This window comes from Manacus candei, unplaced genomic scaffold, assembly GCF_025592945.1.
Source record: "Manacus candei isolate 608988 ecotype Guabito, Panama unplaced genomic scaffold, ASM2559294v1 h1tg000057l, whole genome shotgun sequence".
Classification (NCBI taxonomy): Eukaryota; Metazoa; Chordata; class Aves; order Passeriformes; family Pipridae; genus Manacus; species Manacus candei.
This window is the reverse complement of record NW_026138105.1, coordinates 6,870,833-6,898,423: the sequence shown is the minus strand read 5'-3', so window position 1 is coordinate 6,898,423 and position 27,591 is coordinate 6,870,833. Positions and strand designations below refer to the sequence as shown.

Sequence of the window (27,591 nt, the reverse complement as noted above, 5' to 3'; positions counted from 1 at the left end):
GGATGTCCAGGTTCGGGGGCGTGTCCACGGGAGGGGGCGTGTCCCCAGCCCGGTGGGCGTGTCCCCAGCGGCGGGGGCATGTCCTCGCGCTCCCCGAGCAACAGCCGCGGCGGGGCCGTTTACAAACATTGCCCGCGCTCCGGCCCCGCTCGGCCCCCCCGCTCCGCCGGGCGGGCACCGCCGCAGGTGAGGCCGCGCCGGGGGCACCTGCGGGGGGCCCCTCATCACCCCCCACCCACACACCCCCTCAGGGGCACCCGGGCGAGCCGCAGCCCCGTCCCGCGGGCGGCCCCTGCCGTGAGGGGCCGGCGGTGCGAGGCAGCGCGGCGGGGGGGGCCGCTGCCGGCCGGGTGCGTGAGGGGGTTTGGGGCGCACAGCCTGTGAGGAACCGGGGGCTCGGGGCGCCCCTGAGCCGGCGCCGGGGGTCGGAGCGGGAGCAGGAGGAGGCGCAGGGCAGGTGCGGGGCTCGGGGCACGGCGGCTCCGTGCCCAGGTGTGCCCGGCGCTGGCCCCGCCCGGCCGCAGGTACCGGCCCCTCCCGCCGCCCCCTCCCCGGCCGGGCGGGCGGGGCGGCCCCGGCCCGGCCCCCGCTCCCTCCCGCCCCAGCCCCGCTGTCCCTCGGCCGGTGCCGCCGCTGGCCCCCGCCCCGCACCCCCGAGCAGCTCCCGCCCCACACCTGGGGGGTCGCCCGGGCCCCCCCCGAGCCCCGCCGGGTCTGGGGGGGATTTTCCGCCGGGGTCGGGGGTGTGCGGAGCGAGGAGAGACTTTATTTCTTTGTGAGTCAAAGATGTTCCTGGAAGAAGGATTTGTAGTAAGTGGCTCATGGGGCGGAGGAGGAGGAGGGGGGGGGTTGTTAATGAAAAGTTTATTGATCCGTTTTGCCAGTTTTTGTTTCATTTACCTTTGTCTTCTGAAGACCGAACCCTTCCCGATCATTTCTTCTCGTGATCGTTTCTTTAGCATCGTGTTTCTCTCTTTCTTCTTCTTTTTTTTTTTTTTTTTTTTTAAAGAGGAATAGGAAGTTTAGAAAATAAATAAATAAGCCTCAACTGACTTCTTGAACAACAAAAGAGGTTGCCAGGCGAGGACAATAAAATTCTAGAATATCCAGAGATTGGATTTCATTCCTGTTCCGTGATACCCCCTGGACTTTGTGTTTTGGGGTGTGAGGATTTTTTTTTGTTTGTTTGTTTGTTCCTCACACAGAAAACCTGCAGCCAAGTAAGGTCTGTATGTTCTCTAATGAACCATCCCATAAAATGTGCTGTGTGACTCCCTGTAAGTATTTGAATTGAAGTGTAATAGTTTTGAAGTGGAGGGGAACAAAAATCTTTATGTTGGGTTATTGATCTGCTGATGAAAGGCGTTTGAATGTGAAAAGGGTTTAGTTTGGGGGGTTTGCGTGTTTAAAGGTTTTTTTTTTATGGCAACATTTTTTTTTTTTGATTTTTGAAATGACCTTGAGAGCTTTAAAACTACATCAGTTTCTACCAGTGGGTTTGAGGGGGAGGCAGGAGCAGAAGAATCTAGTGAAAATCGAAAATAGAAATGGGAACTGAAGTGTAGCTGCAGTGAAATATTTTCTTATAGAAGTATGTGAAAAGGGAAGTTTTTGTAAGAATATGTGAGAAAGAAGAGAGGGAAATAACGCAGTTTCAGATGCAGAGGGGGGAGAGAGGGAGCATATCATTCTTCACATTTTATTAGGCCGTGAAATGCAGGAGTGATATGATCTGGAAGACACAGAAATAAAACGCCTAACTACAAGTTGAATAGCAGGCATTGACTTGCTGACCAGTGCTCACAGGCTTGGTTGGGGGCTGGTTCTGTGTCTGCAAAGGTATAAGAGCACAGGGCTATGACAATGGCTTGCAAATGCTTTAACGCCATGTTTTATTGCTCTTAGGAGCTCTTATTAACTGTAGGTTTGGGAATACGACTAAGACTTTAATTTGTGATGTCCACACTGAGGTTTCAGCGTTTCCTTGGATAATAGAAAAGGACAGTTGCAAATAAGTAGGATAAACTGCATTCTTTGGCAGAGGGGGAGGGAAGAGGGAGAGGGTGGAGGAGGGTTTTTTTTTTTTCTTCCCCTTTACTAGTTCTGTAACTGAGTCAATATTTTAAGATCTGTAGCAGGAATGTGGCTTTGTGATCACTGATCTTTCTGCAACATGTTTTTTTAATGAGCAATATTGTAATGCTGTGCAAAATACTTGGGTTATAGATCTCGCAGCTCGTTCTTGAAATCAGTGTCTGAGTTTTCAAGTTTTGCCTTTTAAGTTTGCTGGGATGATGAATATGAAAAACAAATAACTTTAGAACCGCGGCTATTACAGTGATTATTGATTGGCTTGGCCTCCAGCCAAGCAACTCTTCTGCATGCACCAGAGTTGCTGATGTAAATTCTATGGATTCTTTTTCATATGTTTGCTTTTTTTTCTTTCTTTCTTTGAAATCTCTCAACGGCATATATGGCTATTTAGGAACAGTAGATCAGTTTTTAGTTAAGGTTGTTCAATTATGTCTTCATCGCTTTGGAGTTGGTTGAATGACTTGACATGAGATTAAGCACAACAAAAGAAAAGGCAGGGGAACAACAGCTGCCTTCCAGTACCAGAGCTCCAGATTCTGAGCAGTTCAGCATTTTACCTTTTTAGCATTACGTGGTGTCAGGTTTAAATGCGAATATTTCCAGTCGCCTTCCCAAGAACCTCAGGCTGATAACACATCAACCAGTCAACACTGGATGTTCGCGCTGGGGGCTTGTTTGTCTCTTCGCATTTTGAAGAAAATGATCTGACGGTCTGATACTGAGCAGTGAATTGATCTCATTAACTTTTAAGACAAAAGTAGCAAACAGTCACCACTAGTTTGTACTTGTTTAGTTACTGTGTGGTAAGAACTTTAAGGTGTGTCCTTAATGGCAACTGACGATTCTTGCTGCGAACCTTGTTTATTTTAGGTAGATGTTTTATACAGAATTTCCAGTGGGACAAATTACTCCGCTGACTGCACTTATTCTTTCTGAAGGCTGACTGTGAGCATAAGAGAATGATTTTGCCATGCTGCAATCAGTATATATTTAAAAATTGAAGCCATTAAGTTTTGCTGTGTATTTTAAGGCTTTTCCTACTTCCTTTGTTTAAACATTCTCAAACAGTGCATATCATAGATGAGTTTAAAACATTCATATGGCACTGTTGGGGCCGAATTTAAAATTAAAATGAATACCTACGTCCTTGTTGATCTAAATAGAAAAAGCATTTCTTTAAATAAGTGGATGTTTTCTGGTTTTGAGTGTGGTAAGGAGGCTATATTTGTATCTTGTAAACAAAGTTTCACATTAAGTAGTCTTTAGAGAATGGCTTCCAGGCTTTGCATTAGAGGATTTCTTTTTTTGTCTTTAAGTGAATAATGTTTTTTTGGGTTTGCTTTCTTTTGGTGTAGGGGTGGGGAGAGCAAGATTTAGGGTGGGGGGTAGAAAGAGGAAAATAATAAACTTTAGCACCTTTTTATCAGACTGTCTTACACAAAAGGTTACTTGATTCTAGTTTCCCCTTTCATTAGATCACACTCAAAAACATTCCTTTTTTGAGCACTTTTTTCTAATCTTCAGAAATATCTTCTCTTATGTTTTCATTTAGAACTATGTTGATAGATTGATAGCATATTTTATACAAAGTGCTAAGTAATTACTGCGATCAGGGGAAAATAATTTTAAAAGGGAACTGTGGGTTTCACTTAGACTTTCAAAAGAGTGATTACAGTAAACTTTTAGTTACAAAAAATCCGAGAGTTTGCAATTAAGAAGCTCTGGGGGAAACGTTAAGTACATTTTAACTTCCCTTTGTTCTTGGGGACTTTTTGTTGTCCCAGCTCTTTTCTAACCTGAACCTTGATTTGGAATCCATTGTCCTGGTAAAGGATTCCATACAGTGGGTATGTAAATGCACTCCCTCTTTCCTGTGTTATGAAATGCTGGCATATGGAAGGAGCAGCCCCCCCTTCCCCAAGGTAAAATGGGCTGAGCTTTCTTTTCTTTGCAAGAAGCTGAAAGAAGAGTTTGACCTTTGAACTCCCCCTCACACTTCCACGCTGCTTTCAGGATGATTAAATAACCGAGGATATTTGCCTGTGTCTTATGCTTATTTATCTCACTTAAAACGCTGTAATACTTAACCGTTGAGGTATTGTCTTTAAATATAGCCGGCCGGTGCCTTTGGGTTGCAGCGGGGCTGCCATGTGCCAGCTCAGCCTCTTGTTTGTGGGGCTGTGCCTTTGGAGCCTCAGCGTTCCAGGCAGATCCTCTTTCCACATCTCATAACTTGCGCTCCTTTCCAACCGCTCTTTGGGGCGTTTCTGCTGACCCGTGACACCTTCCCCCCCTCCCTTCTTAAGGTGACTTTAGGAACAAAAAAGTTTTTCTTCCTGGTGCCTGAGCGTGCTCAGGGGATTCTGCTGACTACTGTATGTGTGCTGTGAGGGAGATGTGACTCATACCACGAGAGATTTGCAGCTGAACACAAAAGTAAGGAAAAGGATATGACCAACTACGTGAGAGTCTCAATACAATGTTGCATTAGAGGATTAAAAAACCCCAAGCACACTTTCTCAGCCTAGCCTTCCCTAGGTTTTTGTGCACCTCTAGAGAGAAAGCTGCTCTCTCAAAATAATTTGCTTTTAGCGATCAACTTTTGGTTTTTTTTCAGTGAAATTGCCAAATAATCGCCTTTTGTTGCTGATGAAACTTGTTTATGCCAAACGTGGGCGTACGTCACTGGGGAAAATATATTCAAACTTCTACTGTTATAACCACATGACTTTGGTCAGAGCATAGTTTATAGCTTATCATAAATCTAGCTTTTGATTCTTCCTCATTTTTTTTTTATAAGGGGGGCAGCAAGTTAAGTGGCGTGATAAGAGCAGACTTTCAATTTCAAAGTAAAAGAACTTATGTACTGGGAAAAAATGAGTTTGAAATCAAAAATATAGGTGCCACACTTGTTTGGAAAGACAATGCCTTCAGTTTATTGCAGGGGATGGAACTGGTTATCAGGCTGCCTTGAGGATTTCAAAAGAAAGTACAAGAGGAAATGTGGTCAGAATATGCTGGGAAATCTATGTAGATCAGTGTGACTTCAAGATTTGAGCAGAACACCATCCAAGTAGAAGTGAATAATTGACTGGGTAGTGATTTTCTATGTGCTGAAGATTTTATGTAACTAAAAGTATCAAAGTCTGAGTTTGTTTATGTGCAATAGGTACGGGGGCATTTCTCGGTGGAGTAAAGGCAGTACAGTTTGCCTCTGACATGAGCTACAGGAGGGATCTTGTATTGTTTTTATACTTTATTGTGATAGTTGAGAACTGGTGGGGTGAAACCTTGGGGGTTCTGTCAGCCTCTTCTCTCTTTTGCCACTCGGGAGGAAGAAAATTCAATGTACACCAAAGGCTGATGTTGAGTACATTGTAAGGAAAATGGGTGTAAAGTGGTCCAGAGAAGCCCAAATCACAGTTTAATTTTCCTGTTCCTTTCTAACCTTTTCTTATGCTTAAAGAATTGGTACATGACTCTGCCTGTTGAGGTCAGTTTGTTGTGGGTGCTGCCTCTCCTTTCTTTGGCCCTGTGAAGCCCAGGATGCTGGATACATGATCTCATACATCCCTGCAGCCCTCTGGGGTGAGAGACTGCAGGGCTGGGTAATTAGAGAGGTTTATTTGTGGGTCTCTGGGAGATCTCCCACCTGCATGGGAGAAAGGAGGCAGCTGTTGGAAGTGTCTGTTTCTATCACTTTTATATTTTAGTACCTTCAGATGCTAGTCCAGGATGACTGGAGTACAAGTGAATGCCTTTTCCCTGGGTCGGGTACCTTTTTCCATCTTCCAAGAGTGACTTTTGCAAATCCCTAATTGTGGATGTGTTTGAAAGTGGCCACTTCCAAGTGCTCTGCAGAGAAGAGGAACCAGACATTGCTGCTTCTCCTGCCACTGTGCAGTGGTTTGAGTGTGTTGGGTGAGAGTTGGATTCAGAGCTGAAACCAGGTGAGAGCAGTGGGGCAGATTTATGACCTTAACAAAGGGAACTCTTTGGAAGTGACCACTTGTCTCAAATACAGGAATAGTAAAACAATCTCTTTTCCTGTTATTTCACCTCTGCTGCCCAAAGGGATGCAACTTGTCCATAATTGCTCTGGAGGAACTCCTGGCTCTTGAGCAATAAGGAATTAAGTCTAATTTGGTAAACTGAATTTACCACTTCTTTGGAGTTGTGGCTACTGGAGAGACCTTACATCCTTCTACCAAGAAGTAAAAAAGTCCAATTTCCTTTTAAGGTCTCTGAAAATATCTCCTTTTAAATGAAAACCAAGACTAAACACATGAGGCTGTCTAGGTAAGGTGAGACTGACTCAACAATAAAAATGTATCACTCATTCCACAGAGAGCCTTTACCTGCTGTGGAGAGAACAGTAAACTGTTTTGTAAGGTAAGGGGTCACTGCCAGTTTAAGTGCATGTAACTTCTTGATTTAATGAAGTTGCATCATCCTGTAGCAGTGGTGAAATGTGGCCCAGACTTATTTCAAATAGGATCACTCCTGTGTCTTTCAGCCTTTCTACAACAGGTATTGGCCACTTCACCTTGTCTAAAGTACACTTTGGTTCTGTGGCTCCTGAGAAATTCTCTCCTAATCCCAGGGAAAAAAAAGGAAAAAAATCTGGCAGTTAGAGCAGTCCTTCTGAACTTTAAAAGTCAATACTTATTTGTAGCACTTCCTCCTTTAATGCCAAGAATTAGTCTCTTTTATATTTGCTCTTGCTCAGTGGAGGAAAAACATGTGCAAAATGATGCAAGCTTATATGTTCCCTGCTTTAAAAGGACTAATTACATCTTTTGATAGAAGAGGCTTTCAGTTCACTGAGGAGACACATTGAGCTCATCCATCCTCTGCCAAAACACTGGTAGACATATAGCCTTAAAGAAAAAGGGACTCCACAGGAAAAGGTTTCTCAGAGAGAGGATATCCTTTGTTTTTATTAGTATAGATGTCTGAGATGGGGGGAGGGAGTTTTCCTAATATTGTTCATTATTAACTACTAGTTATTTTCCACTGGTGATTAAAATCCTGTTTGCTGGACTCGCATGTGTGTCTCTTTTATCTGACTGTAAAAGAGCTTTCCACCCAAAATCTTTCTGAAGTGCGTGTGCAGAAATGCCTGGATAATAACATTCTTGAATTCTGGATGTGTGTCTGGTTTTGTGAATTGTCTTGGTGTCACTGTGTTGGGAATCTCTGTAGTGTTGTTAGAAGGGACTGTAACTGAGCTGCTCTCTTAGAGAGGATAAAAACGATAAGCCATGAAAACCCCCCCTAAGAGTTTAAGTTTAGGATAACTTTGAAATCTTCAAGCCTGAAGGATGAAGACTAACGAGGGGGACTTAAATTTGCAGATTTAGGGAGTGGAAATTCCAATTTAGGGTCATCTTTTATGTTCTCTTTTCAACCTGAACATCTTCATTTTGATCTTTCCTGCAACTGAAACAAACAACTCTCTTCCTCCCCTTCCTCCCCCTAGATCTCCATTTCCTTTACAAGTGTTGGTTCTTTATCAGGCTGAACTGGTAAAGTATTTAAAAACAGTTCTGTACTTGAGCAGTTGGTGTAAAAGCCTCGGTGAGGATGAGAAGCAGCTAAAGGTGTTTTACTCACGTGCTCCTCCATTAGCAGAGAACACACTAGGAAGTTGTGTGAAATGATCCCCTGTTAAAAGGTGGAAGGGGATAGCTCTTCCCCTCCCTAGAAAGCAGTGGAACAGCCAGTGATGAGGAGTTATTGGTTCTGTGCTGCTCTGCAAAATCGGGTTTTATCTGGGCAGGCTTTTACAACTTCCCAGTGTTGTCATTTCAGTCGTGTACTTTGTCAGAAATAAGGTCACATCCTATGTAGCAAATACTGCATCATCTTCCCTGGCTTTAGGGACTGTCCTTCCCTTAAACTGGGGGAGAAAAGGCATTTCTGTCTCACAAGGGAAAACACCTGATGGCCCGAGGTGTGACATCCACACTGTTCTTCTGAAACGCAGAGAGGAAGTTCAGTGGTTGCCATGAACCCCTGGTGCCTGGAGAGACAAACCTGGAATTCCTCCCTGTGGATTTTGGAAATCTGACTCGTGTGTTGGAGCAAGTGGTAAATCAGAAACTCCCAATAACACTTGGCTTCACTTTGTAAGTGTGGGAGCTTGTGGACAGGGCTGGTGTCACTGGTGGGTTCTGCAAACACAGCCCAGGGCACTGGAGGTGCCATCCCAAAAGTTTGGAGCTCTTGGATGTTCCTATCAACTGTTTAGGGATGGTATTTTCTGCTGATGTCTTTGTGTGTGCCAGGTGTGGTGCAACTTAGCTTAATGCAGTGATATAAATGTATATTAAAAAGAAATGCTCTCAATAAATTCAGTCTCAGCTCAGGTTTTATTTGAGGATTTATTTATGTATTTAGTTATGCATGAGCTCCTCTGCCTGTGATCAGTGTTATACCTCAATACAGCTGTGCCCAGACAATACAGATAATATTCAGAAGGTAGCTTTTATTTGTGGTCTCAATGACGAAAAGGTCATGTTAAATAAAACAAATTTGTTGTGTTCCGCAGGTAGAACTGGAACAACTATTCTGAAAAGGCAAAACTTGTAGATTGAAACGAGAAAAAAAAAAAGGTGTTTAACTTGTAATTTCCATTAAGCAATCAGCAGTGTAAAATCCATTTACCAGCAACATGTTCTGGGCTATAAACATACCAAGAGAAAAGAACATTTTGTGTAAAATGACTCTTAATATCCTGAAACTTCTTGAAACGTGAGGAAAGCTGAAGGGTTTTTTTTGTTGTTGTTTTGTTTTTGGTTTTGTTTGTTTTTTTAAGTTGAGTTGAGAGTTACATGAAAGTTTCTCAAGTCTGATAGACACAGTGAAAATTAAGGTGGTTGATCTGCAGCAGCTGAAAGAAACTGGTCATCTGTTGAACAATATCTTTGCTGCTGGCCTTGAATTTGAGAATCTCCGAGTTTGTGAGGTGGTTGTGTCTGAGGCTGTGTCTGCCAGTGCAGAGCAGTAACCAAGTGTCCTGAATTTGGCTGTAACTCGAGTAGTTTTCTCACTTCTGTTTCTCAGAAAGTGTTGCAGCAATGACTTTAACTTCTGTAATTGTTCCCCATTGCTTTTTACAGTTTAACAATAGTTTTGCCAGCACAGGAGTAGCAAGGAATAGATATTTTTCCTGAGACTTGGAATGCAACTTTCGTTCCCAGTGCTCTGTAATGTTTAAAATGGGAAATTCAATGGTTAGACTTTGCTATTCTCTGAAAGGTGTGTCGAGAGTTTTTATTACATATTCATGGAAATTTTGAAATGCAGGAAGTAGAAATGCAATAAAATTACTCCTGATAGGTCATTTCCCAAAGAAATCTTTGAGATTGTAATATGTTGTCTTTGGTTGTGTAACTTAATAAAAAGAAATGAAATTTCTCTACAGGCACTTAATTAAAATTTTCTCTGTTTTAATAATCCATTTATATGCAGCAGGTTTTTGGTGTGGTTCTTGGGTTGTGTGGCAAGTGCAGTGAAAACAAGATGTTCTCATCTGTCCAGTGGAGTCTTTATTTATACACATTTTGTGGTGTTTATAAATGCAATGGGCATCACTGTGAACCTGCTGAAATACTTGGCTAAAGGCCCTATAGCCAAATATGACTCAGGTTGAACTGAAGTTTGCTGAATGCTCAGGCTCTGCACTGTTGGAATGGCGAAGTACAATAAGTGGCATCCTGGAACTCAGAGGAATTTGTCACTTCTGGATGGACCACGCCAGGAAAAGTCCTGGCAGGTTCTTCCTGCCCCGCTCAAAGTGTTGGAGCAGCCCCTGGAGCCTGTGGGCCTTGGATTGGGCTGTGAGGTCCATGGTGACATTTATAGGGCAGGGAAGGCAGAACTCAAGTTTTCTAGTGAGGAGGGACAAGTCATTCTTTATTTTTAACCTTGAGTTCATCTGGAGCAAAGTTACGGCTTTTCAGCTGTTGGAAGGAAGGATTTCCTGTTTTGTTCTGCTCCTTTCCTCCTCATATCTCTGATTCTGGTGGGTGTCTGTTCTTTGGTCTTCTGAAAGTGAAAGATGACAGCAGAAACCCAGGTACTGTGTGTTTTTTGTGGAGCTCATGCACAGACCTCCAGCCACAGACAGTGTTGGTCAAACCCACACGTTGTCCACTTTCCCAAGGAAGCAACAATTGAGGCAACTCTGGACAGTTTTCCGGCTGCCTACAGGGTTTTGAATAACAGGAATGTGATTAATCAGCATTTTTGGTCCTCAAATCCAAGGCACATTATCTTCAGCAGGAAGAAAGGTTTGTTACTAATGGATAAAATCCTGGTGTAGATATTTGGGTTGCAGTTCCAGCGTGTGTTGGCTTGTCTAAACAACAAGAGCCTAAAATCCTGCCTGCTTGTAAAAGCCATGTACCTAATCAGAGTGAGATGTGTAATCACCAGATACAAGAGTAAGACTACAGCTTTCTAACTCACCTCCTGACTCCAGTAGTTTTGTTCTCTTTTCCTCTCAGTTTAAATATAATTCTGTCTAGTTGCATCTGCAGTTTCCTTCAGAAATGCTACCTGCAGTCTTTTTCCCCCTCTATGGGTACTGTCTCCTGTATATCCAAGAGCAATGGTTGCCTGAACTGCACATAGGCATTTGAGATTCCAAAAACAGGAATATCTTGCTCTGCTTTGCAGTGCTGCCTAGAGGATGAGCTGTGGCTGGTTCTTCAGAAGTGTTCAGAGCCTCTATTAAAAGCTTGGAAAGCACTGAGCAACCAACACAGCTTGGTGGAGGGGCTGCAAAGTGCTGTGACCATGGAAGAAGTCTCCAAGGGGCTTGTTCAAACCTGTTGATGCCCAATGAAACGGGACCCAGACTCCTGTGGAACTCCTCTCATGGCCCATGTTCATTGTACACTCTGAGGACAGGTTTAATTTTTTACAGCTGAGGTTGAAACAGACCCATTTTTAAAGGACTTACCAGAGAAAACATTATTGATTGAGGTGTGTTTTTCACACACCAGTGACCAACCTGGGGCCTTCCCTAGATGTGATCTGTACCTGCCCCTTAAGTTCTAATAAATCTTGAAGGACGTGGCTCTCGGTGTTTGTATCATCCCAGGCTGGGTTTGAGTAGAGCTGGGTGTGGTGGTCCCTGTTAGAGGGAGCTCTGTTCTCCCTCACCTCATCCCAGAATACTGTGGAGAACAAGGCACTAAGTGTGGATTTTGCTGCTTTTGAAATCTGTTTCCTCTCTGCAGTGACTTAATTCTCGTTTCTCTGTTGTGTGGATATTGTAGTGTAGCAAAGTGGGAGCGTAATCAACCCTAATTGGCTTTTTCTGTGTTTGTAGACAGTTTTAAGGAAGTAGTGGATGACAAATTCCAGCAATTCTATTTGGGACATTAGGCACTGGCCTTTGGATCTGCCCTCATGCTCCAGAAATGCCTCTTGTAGGCATTTTTGTGGGATGATTCTTACAGCTATTCTTGCAGAGCGCTTCCCTGTGGCTTGGAAAGAAAATGCAGTTGACTCTAAGCTTGTTCCATTTTTTTTTATCTTGCCTGGATTTTTTTTTCTTTTTTTCTTTTTTTGGTTTGAAACAAAATTATTTTCAGGCAGATAGTCACTGAGCTTTGCTGCAGCATGTTATCCTGTTGGGTAAAAAAAATACCTCTTAAAACTACAGTAGAAATAGAACAAAAAGGCAAGTTGAAACTTGAAGTAAAACATGCTAACCAGCACCCTTTGATATGTTTTTTCCTTCTGTTTTACAAAAGGGAAAGCTTTTTGAATACTTCAGCTTCAAACTTTGGTTATAGTTTCTCCAGCTGCCTATAAGGGAGAGAATGAAAGTCAGAAGTGAGTAGGGAAGGGACAAAGGCAAAGGCTGCAGTAGAAGTGTCACCCTACAGCCTGAACCTGCCTGTTACAGGAGATTTTTGAGTCATGATGCAAGGAGGAGGTGTTAATCATGGCAGTGATAAACCTGAAAATGGGGAGAAAGGGTGTAGTTAGAAAAGAAAATCCAGGTTCTGTTGGCACCAGCCTGTCAGGGGCTTGTTCCCTCTTAGGGGAATGTGCTCATTGTTTAAACCTGAGTTGGAGGACTGGGCAGGAAAGACACTTGTAAGCTCTGGAGATACAGAAAAATAGAAGACAAGCAACTGGCAACAATAATTTCCTCCTGTTTTGGGGCATATTAATTCAAGTCATGTGATCACTGGCTCTTAGGAGATACTTTTGAAAGTTTGAGTCAGATTTTGAATTCATTCTTTTCATTAGATATTCATTTATCTGGAAATGTGTCTTGTCTCTGAGTGATTCTTCTTCAATTTGTATTAGTCTTGTATTAGTTTGCTAGACTTTTCCTTCATCCAGAAATTTGATCAAGTGGAGTCCTGAACTCCAAACAACTATAATTTGTCAGCCCAGAGTGGTGAGTTGCTGGTAGCAGACATTATAACTTTAGTAGACTTGGAGATTTAAATTGGAGTTGTGATTAACTACATTATAACCCTTTTTAGTCTTGTGGAATCTTTCCCTTGTGAGGAAAATGAATTAAGCACCTTTTTTGTTGTGTGCAATTTGAAAGTAGAGGAGTTTTCTTTTAAAAACGTAGTAGTTGGCTTCTTGTGTGATTTAAATATTAATATACTGTTCAAGAAATTGTATCAGTTTATATCAGACTTTGAGATGTTCCAGTTGTACCAGCCCCAAACTGACACTGTAAATTTGTGGGTGATAGGAAAAGCTCTGAGAGTGGTACTAGTGAATAGTCCTTAATACAAAGATTTGTGCTGACACTTCCTGTGTTCCAGAACTGTAAAAGCTGATTCCAAGCTGTCTGGTCTTAAAAAAAAAAAAAAAAAAAAAAGTCCTTTGCTCAACAGCCTTTAAAGAACAAACAAGCGAAGTTTTACGGTGGTTTCACCAGTTCAAGGAAAGGTTACTTGGACTTGCTATGTTTGCTTGTTGTGAATTCAGGAGTGTATTGAAATATGGTTTCAGCAGCTTTATATAACTGGGTTGGAACAGGTTTAGAAGAGACAAAGTATTGCTGTTCTGTAGCAGTTGTGACGCAAAAACCCCGCTCATGGAACAGAGGGATGGTCAAGTGTGGAAGGTAGAAAAGTGACCATAGTGCCTTTTAGCTGTCCCTCTTTGACTCTTAAAAATATGCCTCCTGTGTTCAAAAGCACTTGGTAGTTCTCAGCCCTCTTGTTTTCATTATTTGGGACACAATCCTTCTCCTTGGAAAAGTCTGACTGACTCTTTTCTCTCTTTTCAGGTGCTGGAGTTCTTTGTGGCACTGAACTTGGCCTTGAGTGTCTTTTGCCCAATGCAACTATTTGAAATGTTTGTGCAACAAAACTAAGTGCAACTGACTGTATCTGTAAACTTGAAAAATCTGAAGAAGCAACTCAATAAAAAAACCTCATTCCATCACTGAATGACCCCACGGATGCACTTGCAGTGATGTGTGAAAGCACATAAAGCTGAAAGAGAATAATTTTTTGCTCGTGGAAAAAAACACACCTTTTCCTGGCGGAGGTTTTCCAGCTCAGCAGACTTGTAAGCACATGTTGGAGAACTCTACAAGTGTCCTTATAGTGATCAGTGAGCACTCCCAAAGAACTGCAGCCTTCCAGTGAGACATGTAAGAGGGCAGAGAAGGGAGGAATCATGCCCACCCAGCCCCTCCTGGCATACATGGAAGGGCCGGATGGAATAGCCAGTACCGTGGGGGCACAGATGGACAACAGCGACGCCTCCATGACAATAAAAGGGACAAACACCATTTCCTACAAAAGCTTGCAGGAGAAGTTCCTCATGCAGGCTGAGGGCTGCATGCCCCTGGACTGCATGTTCTGTGATGAGACCTTCAAACACCCTGAGGAGCTCGGGAAGCACGTTTTAACCCAGCACAGGCCCACGCTGTGTGAGCCGGCTGTCCTGAGGATTGAGGCAGAGTATCTCAGTCCTCTGGATAAGTGTCAGGTAAGAACCAACCTGCCTTCACCAAACAATGAGCAGGACAGCGAAGAACTCAGCTGTAAGGTTTGTGGGCAGACGTTTGACAAAGCTTTTGACATTGAGGCACACATGAAAAAGCATAAAGACTCTTTCACGTACTGGTGTAACGTTTGTGGACGAAGATTCAAAGAGCCCTGGTTCCTCAAAAATCACATGAGGACGCACACTGGAAAGCCTGGCTCAAGGAACAAACACCAACAAGGTTCTGAAGGCCCCGTAACAATAAATGAGGTGGTGCAGGAGCATGTAACTGAAAATGTAACGTCACCTTACAAAATTTGTATGGTTTGTGGTTTCCTATTTCACAATAAAGAGACTCTAATTGAGCACAGCAAAGTGCACACCAAAGAATCAGTAGCCAACGGTGAAAGCCCCCAAGTGACTGCTGAAGTGAATGCAGAAGAAACATCTCAACACCAGGAATTTTTCCAGTTCTTGAACTTGAGACCAAATTCAGTTCCAGATAAGGACAAACTGCAGAAACCTGCCAAATGGATTGCTGAGCTGGATCCTTTCACCACGTACCAAGCGTGGCAGCTGGCTACCAAAGGGAAAATTGCAGTTGGCCACGGCCAAGTGAAAGAACCGGGGCAAGAAGGAAGTACAGACAATGATGAGTCATCTTCTGATAAAGAAGAACTCTGTGAAATTTGGAATGCAAATAAAGGTAGCCAGGCTGAAACTACAGGGAAGTCAAAAGTAAATAAAAACAGTTACGCAGGGAATGGTAACTTAACCCAAGACAAACTGAAACATCCAGGTGGTGAAGTGCCTTCTATGGAGATGGATTCTAAATCATCCCAGAACAAAGAGAAACCAACACACTGCTCCGAGTGTGGGAAAGCCTTCAGAACATACCACCAGCTAGTCCTTCATTCCAGGGTGCACAAGAGGGACAGGAGGGCTGAGGGAGAGACTTCAGCTGCTTCCAGGACGTTCTGTGCTGATATAATTGCAAACCTGGAGGAAAACGGAGCAGGAGAGCGAATGGAAGGAGGCTCCGAAGATGGATCTGAAGACGGGCTCTCAGAAACAATTCATCTAGGTGAGGAGAGTTTGGAGCACTTGAGTCTGAAGTAGCTGATGTTGAATTGTTTAGCAGCTCCTCAGAGCCAAAGAATGCATTGTGTCTTTGTTATCTGGTCAGAACTTGGTAGGAAATGTTAAAAAACCAGATGAGAAATGTTATGGTGGGGGGAAAGGGAAAAGAGAAAAATGACAGGGAAAGGAAAGGTTTGGATGCTGCCATTTTTGAGGTCTTCAAAGTTTTGTTGGGCTTTCCTCCAGTTATGAGTTACTGGAATCACTGAAATAGCCTTGATAACAATCAGTGTAGGAAAAGTCTAATCTGTTTAATCACCCCTTCTCTCTCTCTTTACTGGAGTGTTGCATATCCCTTCTTTACCCAGAGTATTTCTGAAGAAATTATTGCAATTCCTTTTTTTTTCCCCCTGCATCTCGTAAGGGCAGAAAATGTTCAGTGCTCGATTCCAGCAGGTTTTAAGACCCCGAGAAGCAAAGAATAATTTAAAACTTTTTCTGTCAAACTGCAAGTTCTGCGTTTGTTTTGAACAGAAGTAGCTTTAAAGCCTTAATGTCAGAGCCAGCAAGTTTAAATCCATTGTGCAAGGACGTGCAGGCTGTTAATATGTGGACATGTGTGTAAGGTATATATTTAAGTCCTCCTCCTTGAAGGGTTGCTGACAGAGTGGATAGGCTCCATCTGTACATTACCCAGGATTAATTCTGCATGTCACAGTGTCTTGGAAAAGCACGTGATACTGAATGATTCCTTAATTGAAAAAGATTGCCTGTCTGGGGACAGAAAGGGATAGCAAAGATTGCAGCTAATCTCACATTCCTGTGTGTGACATGCTCCGAGTCGGCATTTAAAGAACAGACACTTGCATAATCTCAAGGAAAGACACGACGTACAGAATGTCCTGGCACACACACAGGGCTGACTTTTCCATTTCTGGTAATGTGCAACCCTTTATTTTGCCTCCAGTAACAAAGGAATGGAATTATTACCTAATGCTAACGTGCTTGTTTTGTTTCTCGGCGTCTTATCCTAAAGCACAGCAGATTTCGGTGTGAGGGTGCTGAGTCACAGCTATTGAGACATGATGTGTTTGTTTAACTCAGCTACAGCTCGGCTTAGCCACAGCTGAGCCAAATAAAGGAGCATTTCCACTAGAGAACCTTTCCAACACTTAGGAACCTCAAAGAACTGTTTTAACCTCGATCTGTTAAGCGGCTGCAGTCTTAGTCAAGCCAAAGGTCTCCTTCCTTCTCCTGGTTTCCGGTTGGACTTGGGTGTTTAGCTGAAGTTGTCTCTGTTTTTACTGAACCTGCCAGCAGAGTCTCGTTGCTCAGTGGTGTTGGGAGAGCTCTTCTCTCCCATTTCCCTGTCCCTGCCGCCCTCCAGTGGCACCTGCTGCAGCTGCACTCGAGTGGAACCACCTGGCCATCCCTGGATTTGTTCCTGGAATACACGTGTCCACCCGGGCCACTGCCCTGTCTATATTTCTCCAAGCTTTAGCATTAATGTTTCTAGGGAAAGATTGCTCATCAAATCTAAAGATGCTATTATAGAGATACACCGCTGATTAGCACAGAAATAATATTACTATTAGATTTAATACAAAATTACATCTATTTCTTTGCCCCCCTTCCCCGAAACACCTCCTTGTGTTTGGCCATTGTGCACAGAGCACATTTTTATTCAGAATCGTGATTCTCACACTAATTCAAGCACACCTTTTAGTAAAGTGGTGCAGTTTATAACCTGTGTGAGTTTTTGAGATGGGCCATTCTCCATCAAGTTCCTGTAGGTCAGTAAAGGGAACTTTTTTTTCTTCTTTGAGCCACAGTTTTGCATCTTGTTCTCTGGGCTCCTTCAGTTCAGTCACAAGCCACAGCTCCTGGACACAAACAGAACTTTTAAACTTTTAACATTTTAACTCTTGTGCTTTGAGATGAGAACAAAAGATACTTGTAGACCATAGGATTTGACAGCAGTTCATAATTCTGTGGTCTTTTTCTTAAAAAAGCCAGTTAAAATAGTTATTGTTTTAAACAAGACTGCATTTGCTCTTAATAATATACCTATGTTTTTTCCCAAAGATAAAAATGAAGATAGTTTGGAAAGAACAAAAGTTAAAACCCTTGGAACCTCCAGAGAATGCAGCTACTGTGGAAAGTATTTTCGCTCTAATTATTACCTCAACATTCATCTCAGAACTCATACAGGTAATGGGGGCTTCTCCTTGGTGGGAGGGGAAGGAAGCCTGCTGAATCCACTTTTTTTAAAATGAAAAACAGAAGTTAGCTTTAAAATTATTGATATTAAAAACGAGGTCTTCTCCAACGCTAAAAAAATATTATAATTGCAATAAAATGTCTTAGAATTAATTGCTTACCTAAGTATAAATGTTTTTGAATAGAACTCGTTGCATCAGGTATTGTTAAAAACACAATACGTTTTAAAACTTAAATTTTTTTCTGCTTTTAGCAGTGTAGCAACAAGTTTTGGGTTTGGTTTTAATTTTTTAAAAGAACCTATTTCCCAGGTATTCAGTTGTTTGTCTGCCAGCTGCTGCTACCTGTGAAAAGCTGAGCCTGCTTTTCAACACCTTATTTTCTCTGGCCAGGCAAACTCTTTTACTTCTGCCTGTCCCTGTTTCTGGGGAAGCAGCTCTATTTATAGGTGAGCTGTGGCACTGGTGTTGTTGAATAGCACACTTGTGGTATGATCAAGGGCTACAAGTTGTTGGAGTTGACCCACAGTTACACTTCTTGCTTATCTCTGCCAAACATGTCAGCTCCCATCTCCATCCGTGGCCAACTGTGTGGGAAACATCTCTCCACTGCAGCCAGAAGATGTCACTGTAGTTAGTCAGAGCAAAAAGATGTTGTTTAAGTTATTTAAATGGGTTTGGGGCTGCAGAAGGGGAGAGAAAAATCTGGTTTACTGTTTTAGGGTCTCCGTTATTCCCGTGTGTTTTATTGTGTTCAAATCACGTCACATTTATTTACTGATAAAACTGTGTTTCAGGTGAAAAACCATACAAATGTGAATTCTGTGAGTATGCAGCAGCACAGAAAACTTCACTGAGGTATCACTTAGAGAGACATCACAAGGACAGGCACGGTGACAGTGCAGCAGACGTGAAAAGTGACAGCAAAGTTTCATTACGGAATCAGGAGACGGTGCTTTCGCTGGCTGCTGATGGTGCTCAAGAAACCAAAAACCTGAAGAGGCTTTTTGATGGTGCCAAAGATGCTGAGAGCTGCCCACCTGCCAAGCAGCAAAAGGAAGTTCTGTCCTTGAGCAATGCAATAGGCAGCACAGTCTTTTTAAAAATCAAAAACAATTCCAGGGAATCGAACAAAGGTTCTCTTTGTAACAATTCCAATCAAATACCCGAGAACGTGCCCACTGCTTATGTGGAAAAACTAAAGGCTGAGAAGGAAACAAAGGAAGCTCAGCTTAATGTTCCTCATAAAAGAGAGAGAAAGGTTTCTGTGGCATCAGAGGAAGATGATGTCCAGTATATCTGTGCTTTTATTGGTGGAAAAAATGTGGATGATGTGCAGGAGTGCACCAAGAGCTACAAACACAAACCTGTCGCGAACTGTCACGAGCAGCCCTTGGACTTATCCAGCAAAACTTCACAAGAATGTTCAGTGGTTGCAACTAAAGGCCTGATAGCACCCAGTACCTGCCCCTTCTGTACTTACAGGACTTTTTACCCCGAAGTCCTAATGATGCACCAGAGGCTGATGCACAAGTACAACCCCGACACCGTTAACAAGAACGGCTACAGAACGAAGGCCGTGGCCAAGGCCCGGCGCACGGGGTGTCCCCCAGCTCTGCTGGGCAAAGATGTGCTTCCTCTGTCTCCTCCTTCCAATAAAAATAAGAATTCCCCATCTACACAGCAGAAACCATTGCAAACAGGGAAAGCTAAACAATGTCCCCCTGCACAGAACAAAGCCCCTCTCTTCTCAGCGACCGAGTCGAGCAGCACAGCCCCCAATAACCTCAAGTTTCATAAACAGCCAAGTAATATTGGAGCTCAGGCAAATAACTACAGACAACCTCAGCAAGAAGTGCACTCCAGTCCCAGCATCTCTCCAGTGCTGGACAGAGTAAAAAGGTCTGAATCTAAGATAAAAGCTCTGGGTGCCCCAGTGACTCAGTCTGGTCTGATAAGCAGCAGCATGAATGGGGTTCTTGACTCTCACCTAAATGAACCCGCCTGGGCTTGTCATCGAGGAAGGGACTATCTTTGTAGTAAATCTGGGAGCAATGTGAACCTAGACTATGGTGAACCCTCTTCCAAACGAGTGAAACCCACCCTGGTGGCTGTTGACCACGTGGACTCTCCCATGGCCAATTACATGAGATACGAAATGAGCAGATTTCGTGTTGCAAACAGATATGCAAATCTGCTACCTCAGGAATACCCTCGCACCAAACCTGCACCCTCTGCTTTGCCAACCAAACAAGGGCTTCTGAATTCAGATGATGCTGATCCTCCCAGTGCATTGACTGCTCTCAAACCTTACGAGCCATATGGCTCTGGGGCACTGTACAGTTCCTGTGGATCCAGCAATGGCCAAGTGACCAGCTCTACAGGAGAAGGTACGGTGTCCCCTTCCTCCTTAAATGTCCTGCACTGGTACAGAGGGAGGGGAGTGGAATGTAAATGTGTTGTACCCACCTTGAAGCACAGAAAATAAAGCTGTACTCACTGTTCCACTAAGTCCAGTCAGTGCTCGGACTTGAAATTTAAAATCCAGGTTCAGCAAACTCCTGGCTTGGGGAATTAGGCAAGGAAGGGATGAATTTTAAAGAGGGATTTGAAGTTCCTCAGGTTCCCTCCTCCCCCCTGCCATGGGGCTCTGATAGCAAACATGTATTGTTTGCTCATCAGAGTGCTCCAGACATGTCGACTAATCCAGGATATGGAATGAGCCTTTCTGCTTAATGTACCAGAAGTCTTGAACCATCTGGAATATTAATAAAACTTCTTACAAAAAAAGAAAAAAAAAAAAAGAGAAAGCTGTCATGGACAATTGTTCCCTTCAATAGCAGAAAAGGATGTATTGCAGATCATAAAACTATGATTTAAATCTTATACTTCTGTTCTTCAGTGATGTTTTTTAATGTTTAGTTTTTAGCAGGAACAGAATACTTTGTTAAATCAGGACAACAGGTTTCTGCTGTTGTAATTATGGTGTAGTAATGCTCTGTGGAAAATCCTGGGCCTAGCAGAGATAAATGATTTGTGATGTATTGGGAAAACTTTGGTACTTCTATGAAATACATGCTTTTTGTGTTTTGTTCTCGGTCAGCATTTTCAAAACTTAGCAGGAGGCCAAGATTAAAAGGTGCTGGGTGATATTTAAGCAGTTGTCTGACTATTTCTAGAAGGTGGTATTTATGACTTGGAGCTGAGGTCAGCATGGACTTAGCTACAAATACAGGACTTTGAATTTTGAAATGAAGATCCTACTATAAAAATGAATAGTGTGTGTGTGTGTGCTGTGTAGTCTTAAAGTCTGTTCCTGAACTCTGAATACTCCCATTCTCTGGAAGCAGTAAAGTTACTCTTCTGAAGTAGTCTGAGCTCGTAACAAGCCAGGGGTGTGTTACTTGAGGTCAGAGCAAACTGCAAAATACTAAATCTACATTTAGTTATGGGGCAAAAAAATATATGTGCTAACTCTGTTCTGGTTTTTGTTTGCTTGTTTTAAGGTTGAGGGCTTCAAAAATATATCAGATTTATATATAAATATCCAGGCTTGCCCAGTGGGTTCTGGAAGGATGAGGGAAAGTGTCCCAGTTGTGTTTCCAGGCTGGGTGGGGAGTGGATGAGGGAAAGCCAACACCCCAGCTGGCTCACTGAGGAAGCTGTGGAGTTAAGGGCTGATTTTGTGAAGAGCATTGTCTGTGTGCCCTGAGCTGGACCAGCAGCTGCTGTGGGGGTGTAAACTGGGCTCTGGGTTTGCACAGAATGCCCAGGGATGGCAGGAGGACAAATGGTGCTGCTGTGCTTTGGTTGCTGGTGATGAGAGAGGATGAAACAGAGGGGGCCAGCAGCGTGTGTGGGGATGGGAGATGCTCCTGTTGTGTCAGCAGGCCCAGCCAGGCCAGGCTGCTGAAGCAGCAGTTCATGCAACACTATTTTTAAACAATGACTTCACTGGAATCCACCTTGTTCTCCTTTTGGAAGCTCCACCTGTCTGCCAGAGAAACCTCCATGGCTTTTCTGCCTCCTCTTTAGTGCAAGCCTGGAGAACTACCCTGGAGTCAAGAACTATTCCTTGTTACTTAAAGCTCTCAAAACTGTGCCTGCAACTAATTTGACAAAGGTTGTTGTCATGGAAAGAAAGATTTCATTGTTGGTTACAGGGAGGAAGGAAAGCAACTTTTTTTGGCTGTTACCTACATTTGAAAGACTTGCAAAGCAAGCCCCCCCTCTATGGGGTTTCTTAGCAACTTCAATAAAAAGCCCTATCCAATAAGATGTAAATAAATATAAATAAAATATAAACAATAAAAATATAAATAATGAAAACAGAGAAAAAAAGTGTAGGTTTGTGAGGTTAATGTCTTAGTTTTCCAACCATTCTGCCTAGAAGAACCCAACCTAAACCTTGACAGTTGTTGAGAGGGTACAGGGGACCAGCCAGCAAACCTCTCAGTGTTAGAGTTTTATTGTGGGTGAAGACTGATGATAAAAGTTCCTGCAAATTCTCTTTATTTTTGGTTCAAAAGCCAAAGTACAACTGTTTGTCAAGAGTTTCAGCTCCTCAGAGCTGTGTTCTGTGAGACACCACATGCAAAGCACTGCAGGTGCAGACCTGCAGCTTTCTGCACTCTTTTTATTGAACTCTGGTGATGTTATAGAACACGATGTCAAACCCCTTTTCTAAGGGCCCCTGTGCCTCATGGCAACATTCTTTAGGTCCCGTGAACACGTTATGTCGCATGTTAAATGCTGGATCAAGTTGTCATGAGAATATGTTCCACTTGGCAAACTTGATTAAGGCACGATGCCTTCCCTTATTGCTTGTAAGCTCTGCCATCCCGTGTTGCCCTGAAGAGACAGGAACATTCTGAAACCACTCACTTTGTGTTATTTTCAAATTAGTTGCCTTTGCAATGGCAACATGTTATCAGGGATAACCTGTTGGCTGATTGATTTGGCAGAGGCTGCAAATTAAATGACAATTGCTCGTGACACACTCCAATGGCTTCCTAGATTCTGTTGAAATATTAATTTAGCTTTGCCATTTTAATTTAATTAAAGCTTGCTGGCTTTTTTTTTCCCAATGCTGCATTTAAAGCTTCCATGGAATATGGATGGCAGTTGGGCTTTTTGTATCCTGTGGGAGTAATGATTCTGGACTTTTTTCCTTAGTTTTATGAAGTGTTTTTGACTGCTTGCTTGAGGTAGTAAGACTTAATATGGAACAGGCATTGATTTCACATCTATAAATCTGAATTAATGGTCTCAGATAAACATGAAACTACCTGTATACTGGACTGAAAATTGCTTAACAAAGGGCTTCAAGAAAATGTATATTAACACTCTTTAAAGTGTCACAAGTGCCATATAATCTGTGATGGCAACAATGAAGTATCCTCAGTTTTCCTCTCAAATACTCATTCAAAAATTGAGTTTTCAAACCAATACAGGCACGGGATCTGTAGCCATCAAGGTACAAGAATGTCCTGCAGCACTCACACCTCCTTAGGTGAGGCCTCTGCTGTGATGAGTTAAGCAAAACAATGTCTTTCTTGCAAATAAAATGAATGAAATCTGGAGATGGACATTATGTTTATAAAGCTTAGCACAAAGTTGTTAAATTAATACTTTTCATTCTCCTTGTATTTGTTCTGGACAGTGAATTTCACATAATCATTAATCAGGACTGGGAATATCTATGTCTTGAGGCCTGGTGATGAGATGATTTGTTGAGGCATCTGTGGTATTTTGGGAACCTGGATGCTGATGTAGACCTGACATTTTAGCAGGAAATAATTCTAATTCCTCTAAATTATTTTTTTCCAGGGAAGAGATCAGTGTCTTACCAACACTTACCCAGCAGCCTCCTGCAGAGGAGGAGTTACGAGCCCTTCGTGGGGAACTCACACTTCAGGCCCAGTGACAAGAAGAATTAAATCCTTCAAGAAAAGGTAAACAAACCTTCTGAACTAATTGTTGCTCAAATCTTGCTTTGTGTTCTTGTGGCATCAAAGGTGCTGCACAGCTTGATGAGAGGTTGTGAAAGTCTGAACCACAGCAGCTGAAAAGACACAAACTCCCTTGTTCTTATAAATTCAACCAAGTGCTGGTGTAGCAGCAGGAGTTGTTTTGAATAGTAGTGATGGTGTGTGTAATAAGGAGGTAGATGCTCCTTTTTGGAAAGAAATGGGAGGGCTAAAACAAGATAAACGTATTAATTAGGTACAATACCAGTGGGAAGTGTTCAAAGTTAAGTCAAAGTTTAGTCAGAAAGTCAAAATTAAGTCAGTCCTGGAGGGTGGGAGAACATGTTGTGGAGAACTAGAAATGAGAGGAAGTGCCTGTGATCACAGTTGCTGAGTCCTGTGGGAGGTTATGGGTTGGTCCTTCCTGAGAATGGAGGTGAATCCTTCCTGAGAATGCAGACACTGCTCATTTTACCCCTGCTGGGGCCTGAGCCCTGCCCCAAACACAACCTCATGGGGGATTGCTCCATGGAGAGGTGAGGGTGTCCTGACAGCTCCTGCACAGTTTCTCTTTGTACTGGAGGGGTTATTCCAAGTAGTTTTCCCTCTGTTTGACATAGGGGTGGGTGTAGCCTCTGGGGGAAAGAGGTCAATGAGAAGCTTTATCCTGGTGCTGGGAATTCCTGTGCTCCAACTCCTCAGTGCTGTGCCTGTCTGAGAACTCACCAACCCCCTCCACTGCTCAGGAGACAAGTGCTCTGTAAGAGTATAAATAAATAAATGTATCTGTGGGCCTTTTTCAAACCTAGAGCTACAGATAATTTTCCTCATTCAAATTTAAGGAGCTGTGTCTGGAATGCTGTAGCACCTGGACCAGCACACACTATTTTATGGAAAGATTTTACATGTCTGCACAGAGCTATCTGACATCTAGTTGACAGTTTTTAAAGTACTTTGCTTTATTTCTTGATATTCTTCTAATCTCACTGCATTTATTGTCCCTACTAAGCACATTTGTGTCCAGTTGTGATGTTTTAAGTTAACTCAATTTCATGCCTGTAGCTCTACTTGGGGCTGAGTATCTTCCAAAGTAGACTTGATTGCCAGCTTTTATTTGGAAAATTAAATATGCAGACCTTATATGGCAATACCAATTCCTAAATACACTGAGCAAGAATGTGGAAGAAATTCTCTTTATGTTTTAAAGCTGCTCCTTGAGAAAATGTGCTGTACTATTTTATAATTATGTGCCACAAACTTATTTTTTTTTGCCCTCTTTTTCCCCCAGGCCTAAGGACACAAATGCATGTTTTATGGAGTTATACCTGCAGTTCATCCCCTGAGGAAGAGAAAATGGTGAAAGCTACTGAACTAAGCTGTGATTGTACTGTATATAGAAACACTACAGTTTTATAATATCGGTTCTTTTAACATTTTGTACCAAATAGCCATAAAAAGTAGTCTAAACAATTGGGTTATGAAGGTGTGTGGAGAATGTATATCTTGACATTGACTTCTTGAGTATTTTTCATTAGAATGAATTGACCAAATATTAGGTAGGAACTATATTTTTACATACTTGAGCGCTGCTGAAGAGTTTTTCTTTGAAAGAATATATACTGTTGCACCTCAGGTAACCTGTAAATAGTGAAGATGAAATCCTGTTGGCTTAATGCTCCTTTTTGATAAAAGTGAAAGTTTCTCATCTGGGTTTTTTTTTTTCCCTGTTGAACTATGTTAGTTTTTTTGTTTTGTTTTGTTTCCTTTTTTTTAACAACAACTTCCAAATAAACTGTCTGAAACTGTCCAGTTTATAAATGTTGTGAACACGAAAGCAACGGTGCTGACATTGTGCTGATCTGCCTTATGTGTGAGAGGACCACGACGTGCTGGAGGGCTCTGGTCCTCTGGGCTTGTTTCCAGCATGTTTTTAAATGCAAGGATGAGGCAATACTTGACATTTGGATTTCCTGAAGTGTGGTTGGATTATTCTCTTGGCATTGGCTGCTGTTCTTCAGAGAAGCCTCTCAAACGTCTCTCCCAAAACTTTGCAGCAGAAAATCCCTGGGACTGGCTTGAGAAACATACTGCTCTGAGTGTTGCAGAGGTTTAGTTCTGTACTAAGCTCCACACACAGTTTTAGAGAAAAAAACTACTTTGCACCTTTGTCCAAGCTGTAAAGTCACAAACAGGACTTGCAATATGAATATGGGATCTCCAGACTTCAAAAGGGATGTGGCTCTGGTGGAGCCTTATTAACTGTGCTTGGAAGCTTCTTGATGTCAAGTTTTAGCATCTGCTGGGTGTTTAAAATGAGTGAGAAATAACCTGTAAATGGGAGAATATCTCCTTTTATTTTTTTGTGAAGACAACAAGAGTTTTTTCTAATGCACATGCAGTTTAAATTTTGTAAAGGGAAGATGGCCAGTTACCAGCCAGTAAAGCAGAACTGTTGCATATTTTGACTTGCTTTCCTAGTTTCTCCTCATGAAACCTGTAGTTAAGAGTTAACTCCTTCTGGACCTGGCTTTGACTTCCATATATTTTAGTAAAACAAAACAAAAAAAAAAATATTTTGCACTGTTCGTTTTGCTCTCTTCCCTCATACAGCAAATGTAAAATAGCAAAAATGTAGAAGCCTTATGCAACTTGAGATGTTCCAGTTGTCTGTCTTAGTTCCTGGATATGGGACCTATTTTTGCTGTCTCTGTGAACTGGCAATGGAATGAAGTGCTGTGTATCAGGAAATTGTACACTATTGACCTGTTTTCCTGTTCATAAGCTGAGCCATATGTACATAATCTAGATTTTTGTTTTCCTAGTTTTGCACTTTTATAGCCTATTTTTTGAAGATGAATTCACTTGGAAAATGGTTGATCTATTTTTTTTGCCTGATCTCTCCATGAGTTTATAGAATCCGTGGCTGTCCCTGTCCTGCCTGTGCCAGGGGGTCTGAGGTTGTTCCTCTGTGCAGGGCTGGGTTTTAACGTGTTTCAGCAAACAGACCTAAGGCTTGTTTGTTTTTAATCTCCCTTCATACTGGTACAGTTTTTCAAGGCTTTTTTTTAAATCTTGGTATCTCTGGGGTTGGAATGGAAAAACAGACCTGAAGACTCTATTCCACAGCAGCACCACCCTGTGCTTCAGAACACACTTTGCCCATCAGTATTAACTATTGGGATACTACTGGTTTTGTATGTCTTTGGAAATAACAGTGCATATATAGAGGTACAAATTGTTGATTTTTTTTTTAAAATGTATTTATTTCATTCCATTTTGTTCTATTTTAATTGTTGGAACCGGAAGTTGTCAAGCAGTAGGCGCGCAATACTCATTTAATTTATGATGTATTTCACTTTAGTTGAGTATATTATTACATGTGGATGTAAATATAGACTTGGTGTTTTGCAAAACTGGTTTCTGTGTCTTGCTTTTAAAGCTGGAAAGGAATTGCCTGGAACTGCATATTCACTTGACCTTTTGTCATACTCGCTCTGGTGGGGGGGAGAGGGAGAAGCTGCCAATAACCCAAACCAAATTCATGCCATGTTCAGTTGTTACATGAAAATACTGAACCACTCCACAGAAAAATCCATCTGTGAGGTAAACTTTAAATAATGAAGAAACCTTTGGTTTCTTCTCTTTCAGTTATTTTCCTTCAGAAAGGAAATTGAGTTATTGGATGCATTTTTTTGTGGTAATAACATTATCAGGGGACCGTGTGTGTGTGTGTGTATATACATATATATATATATATATATATATATATATATATATATATATATATGTATTTTTTTTGGTGACACTTCAGAATTGTATTAAATTATCAATTGTTTTTGAAACCAAGTATGTTTCAAAAAAAATTTCTAGGTCTGTCGTGTCCCTGGAACTCTCCTGAGGTGTCAGACCTTCCCAACACCTCTGGCCACATCTCAAAACCCACTTCTGAGCTCTGAAGGCAGCTGGGAAAGACTTGTCGAAGGCAACTCATCTAGGGGAGAAAGGGAACTCCCCAGCTGAAGCCCCAGTGGGAATCAACCCCATTTCAGTGGGAATCAGCCCCATTTCAGTGGGACTCAGCCCCATTTCAGTGGGTATCAGCCCCATTTCAGTGGGTGAGCGCAGCCTTGTTAAGCCACGGGCTCAGCTGGGCTGGCTCTGGTGAGGTTTGGAGGAGTAGGGTGGCCCAGGTTCTTGGCTTAAGTGCTTCTGTAAAAGCAGTGCTACTGGGGAGCATGAAA

The 27,591-nt window shown here is 42.4% G+C and overlaps 1 protein-coding gene across 2 annotated transcripts; it reads left to right on the top strand.

The window, feature by feature from the left end:
* ZNF217 (zinc finger protein 217) lies at positions 1-26,766 on the top strand. Of its 2 annotated transcripts, none has more exons than XM_051803331.1 (6): positions 1-186; positions 13,376-15,166; positions 17,248-17,373; positions 18,179-19,771; positions 23,211-23,335; positions 24,639-26,766. In XM_051803331.1, exons 2-5 carry the CDS (start codon positions 13,771-13,773, stop codon positions 23,318-23,320), a joined length of 3,225 nt encoding a protein of 1,074 aa, XP_051659291.1. In that variant the 5' UTR covers positions 1-186; positions 13,376-13,770; the 3' UTR covers positions 23,321-23,335; positions 24,639-26,766. The 2 variants fall into 2 exon arrangements, with proteins under 2 accessions (XP_051659291.1, XP_051659290.1); XM_051803330.1 differs by lacking the exon at positions 1-186 and adding an exon at positions 593-810.
* Positions 26,767-27,591: the final 825 nt, after the last annotated feature.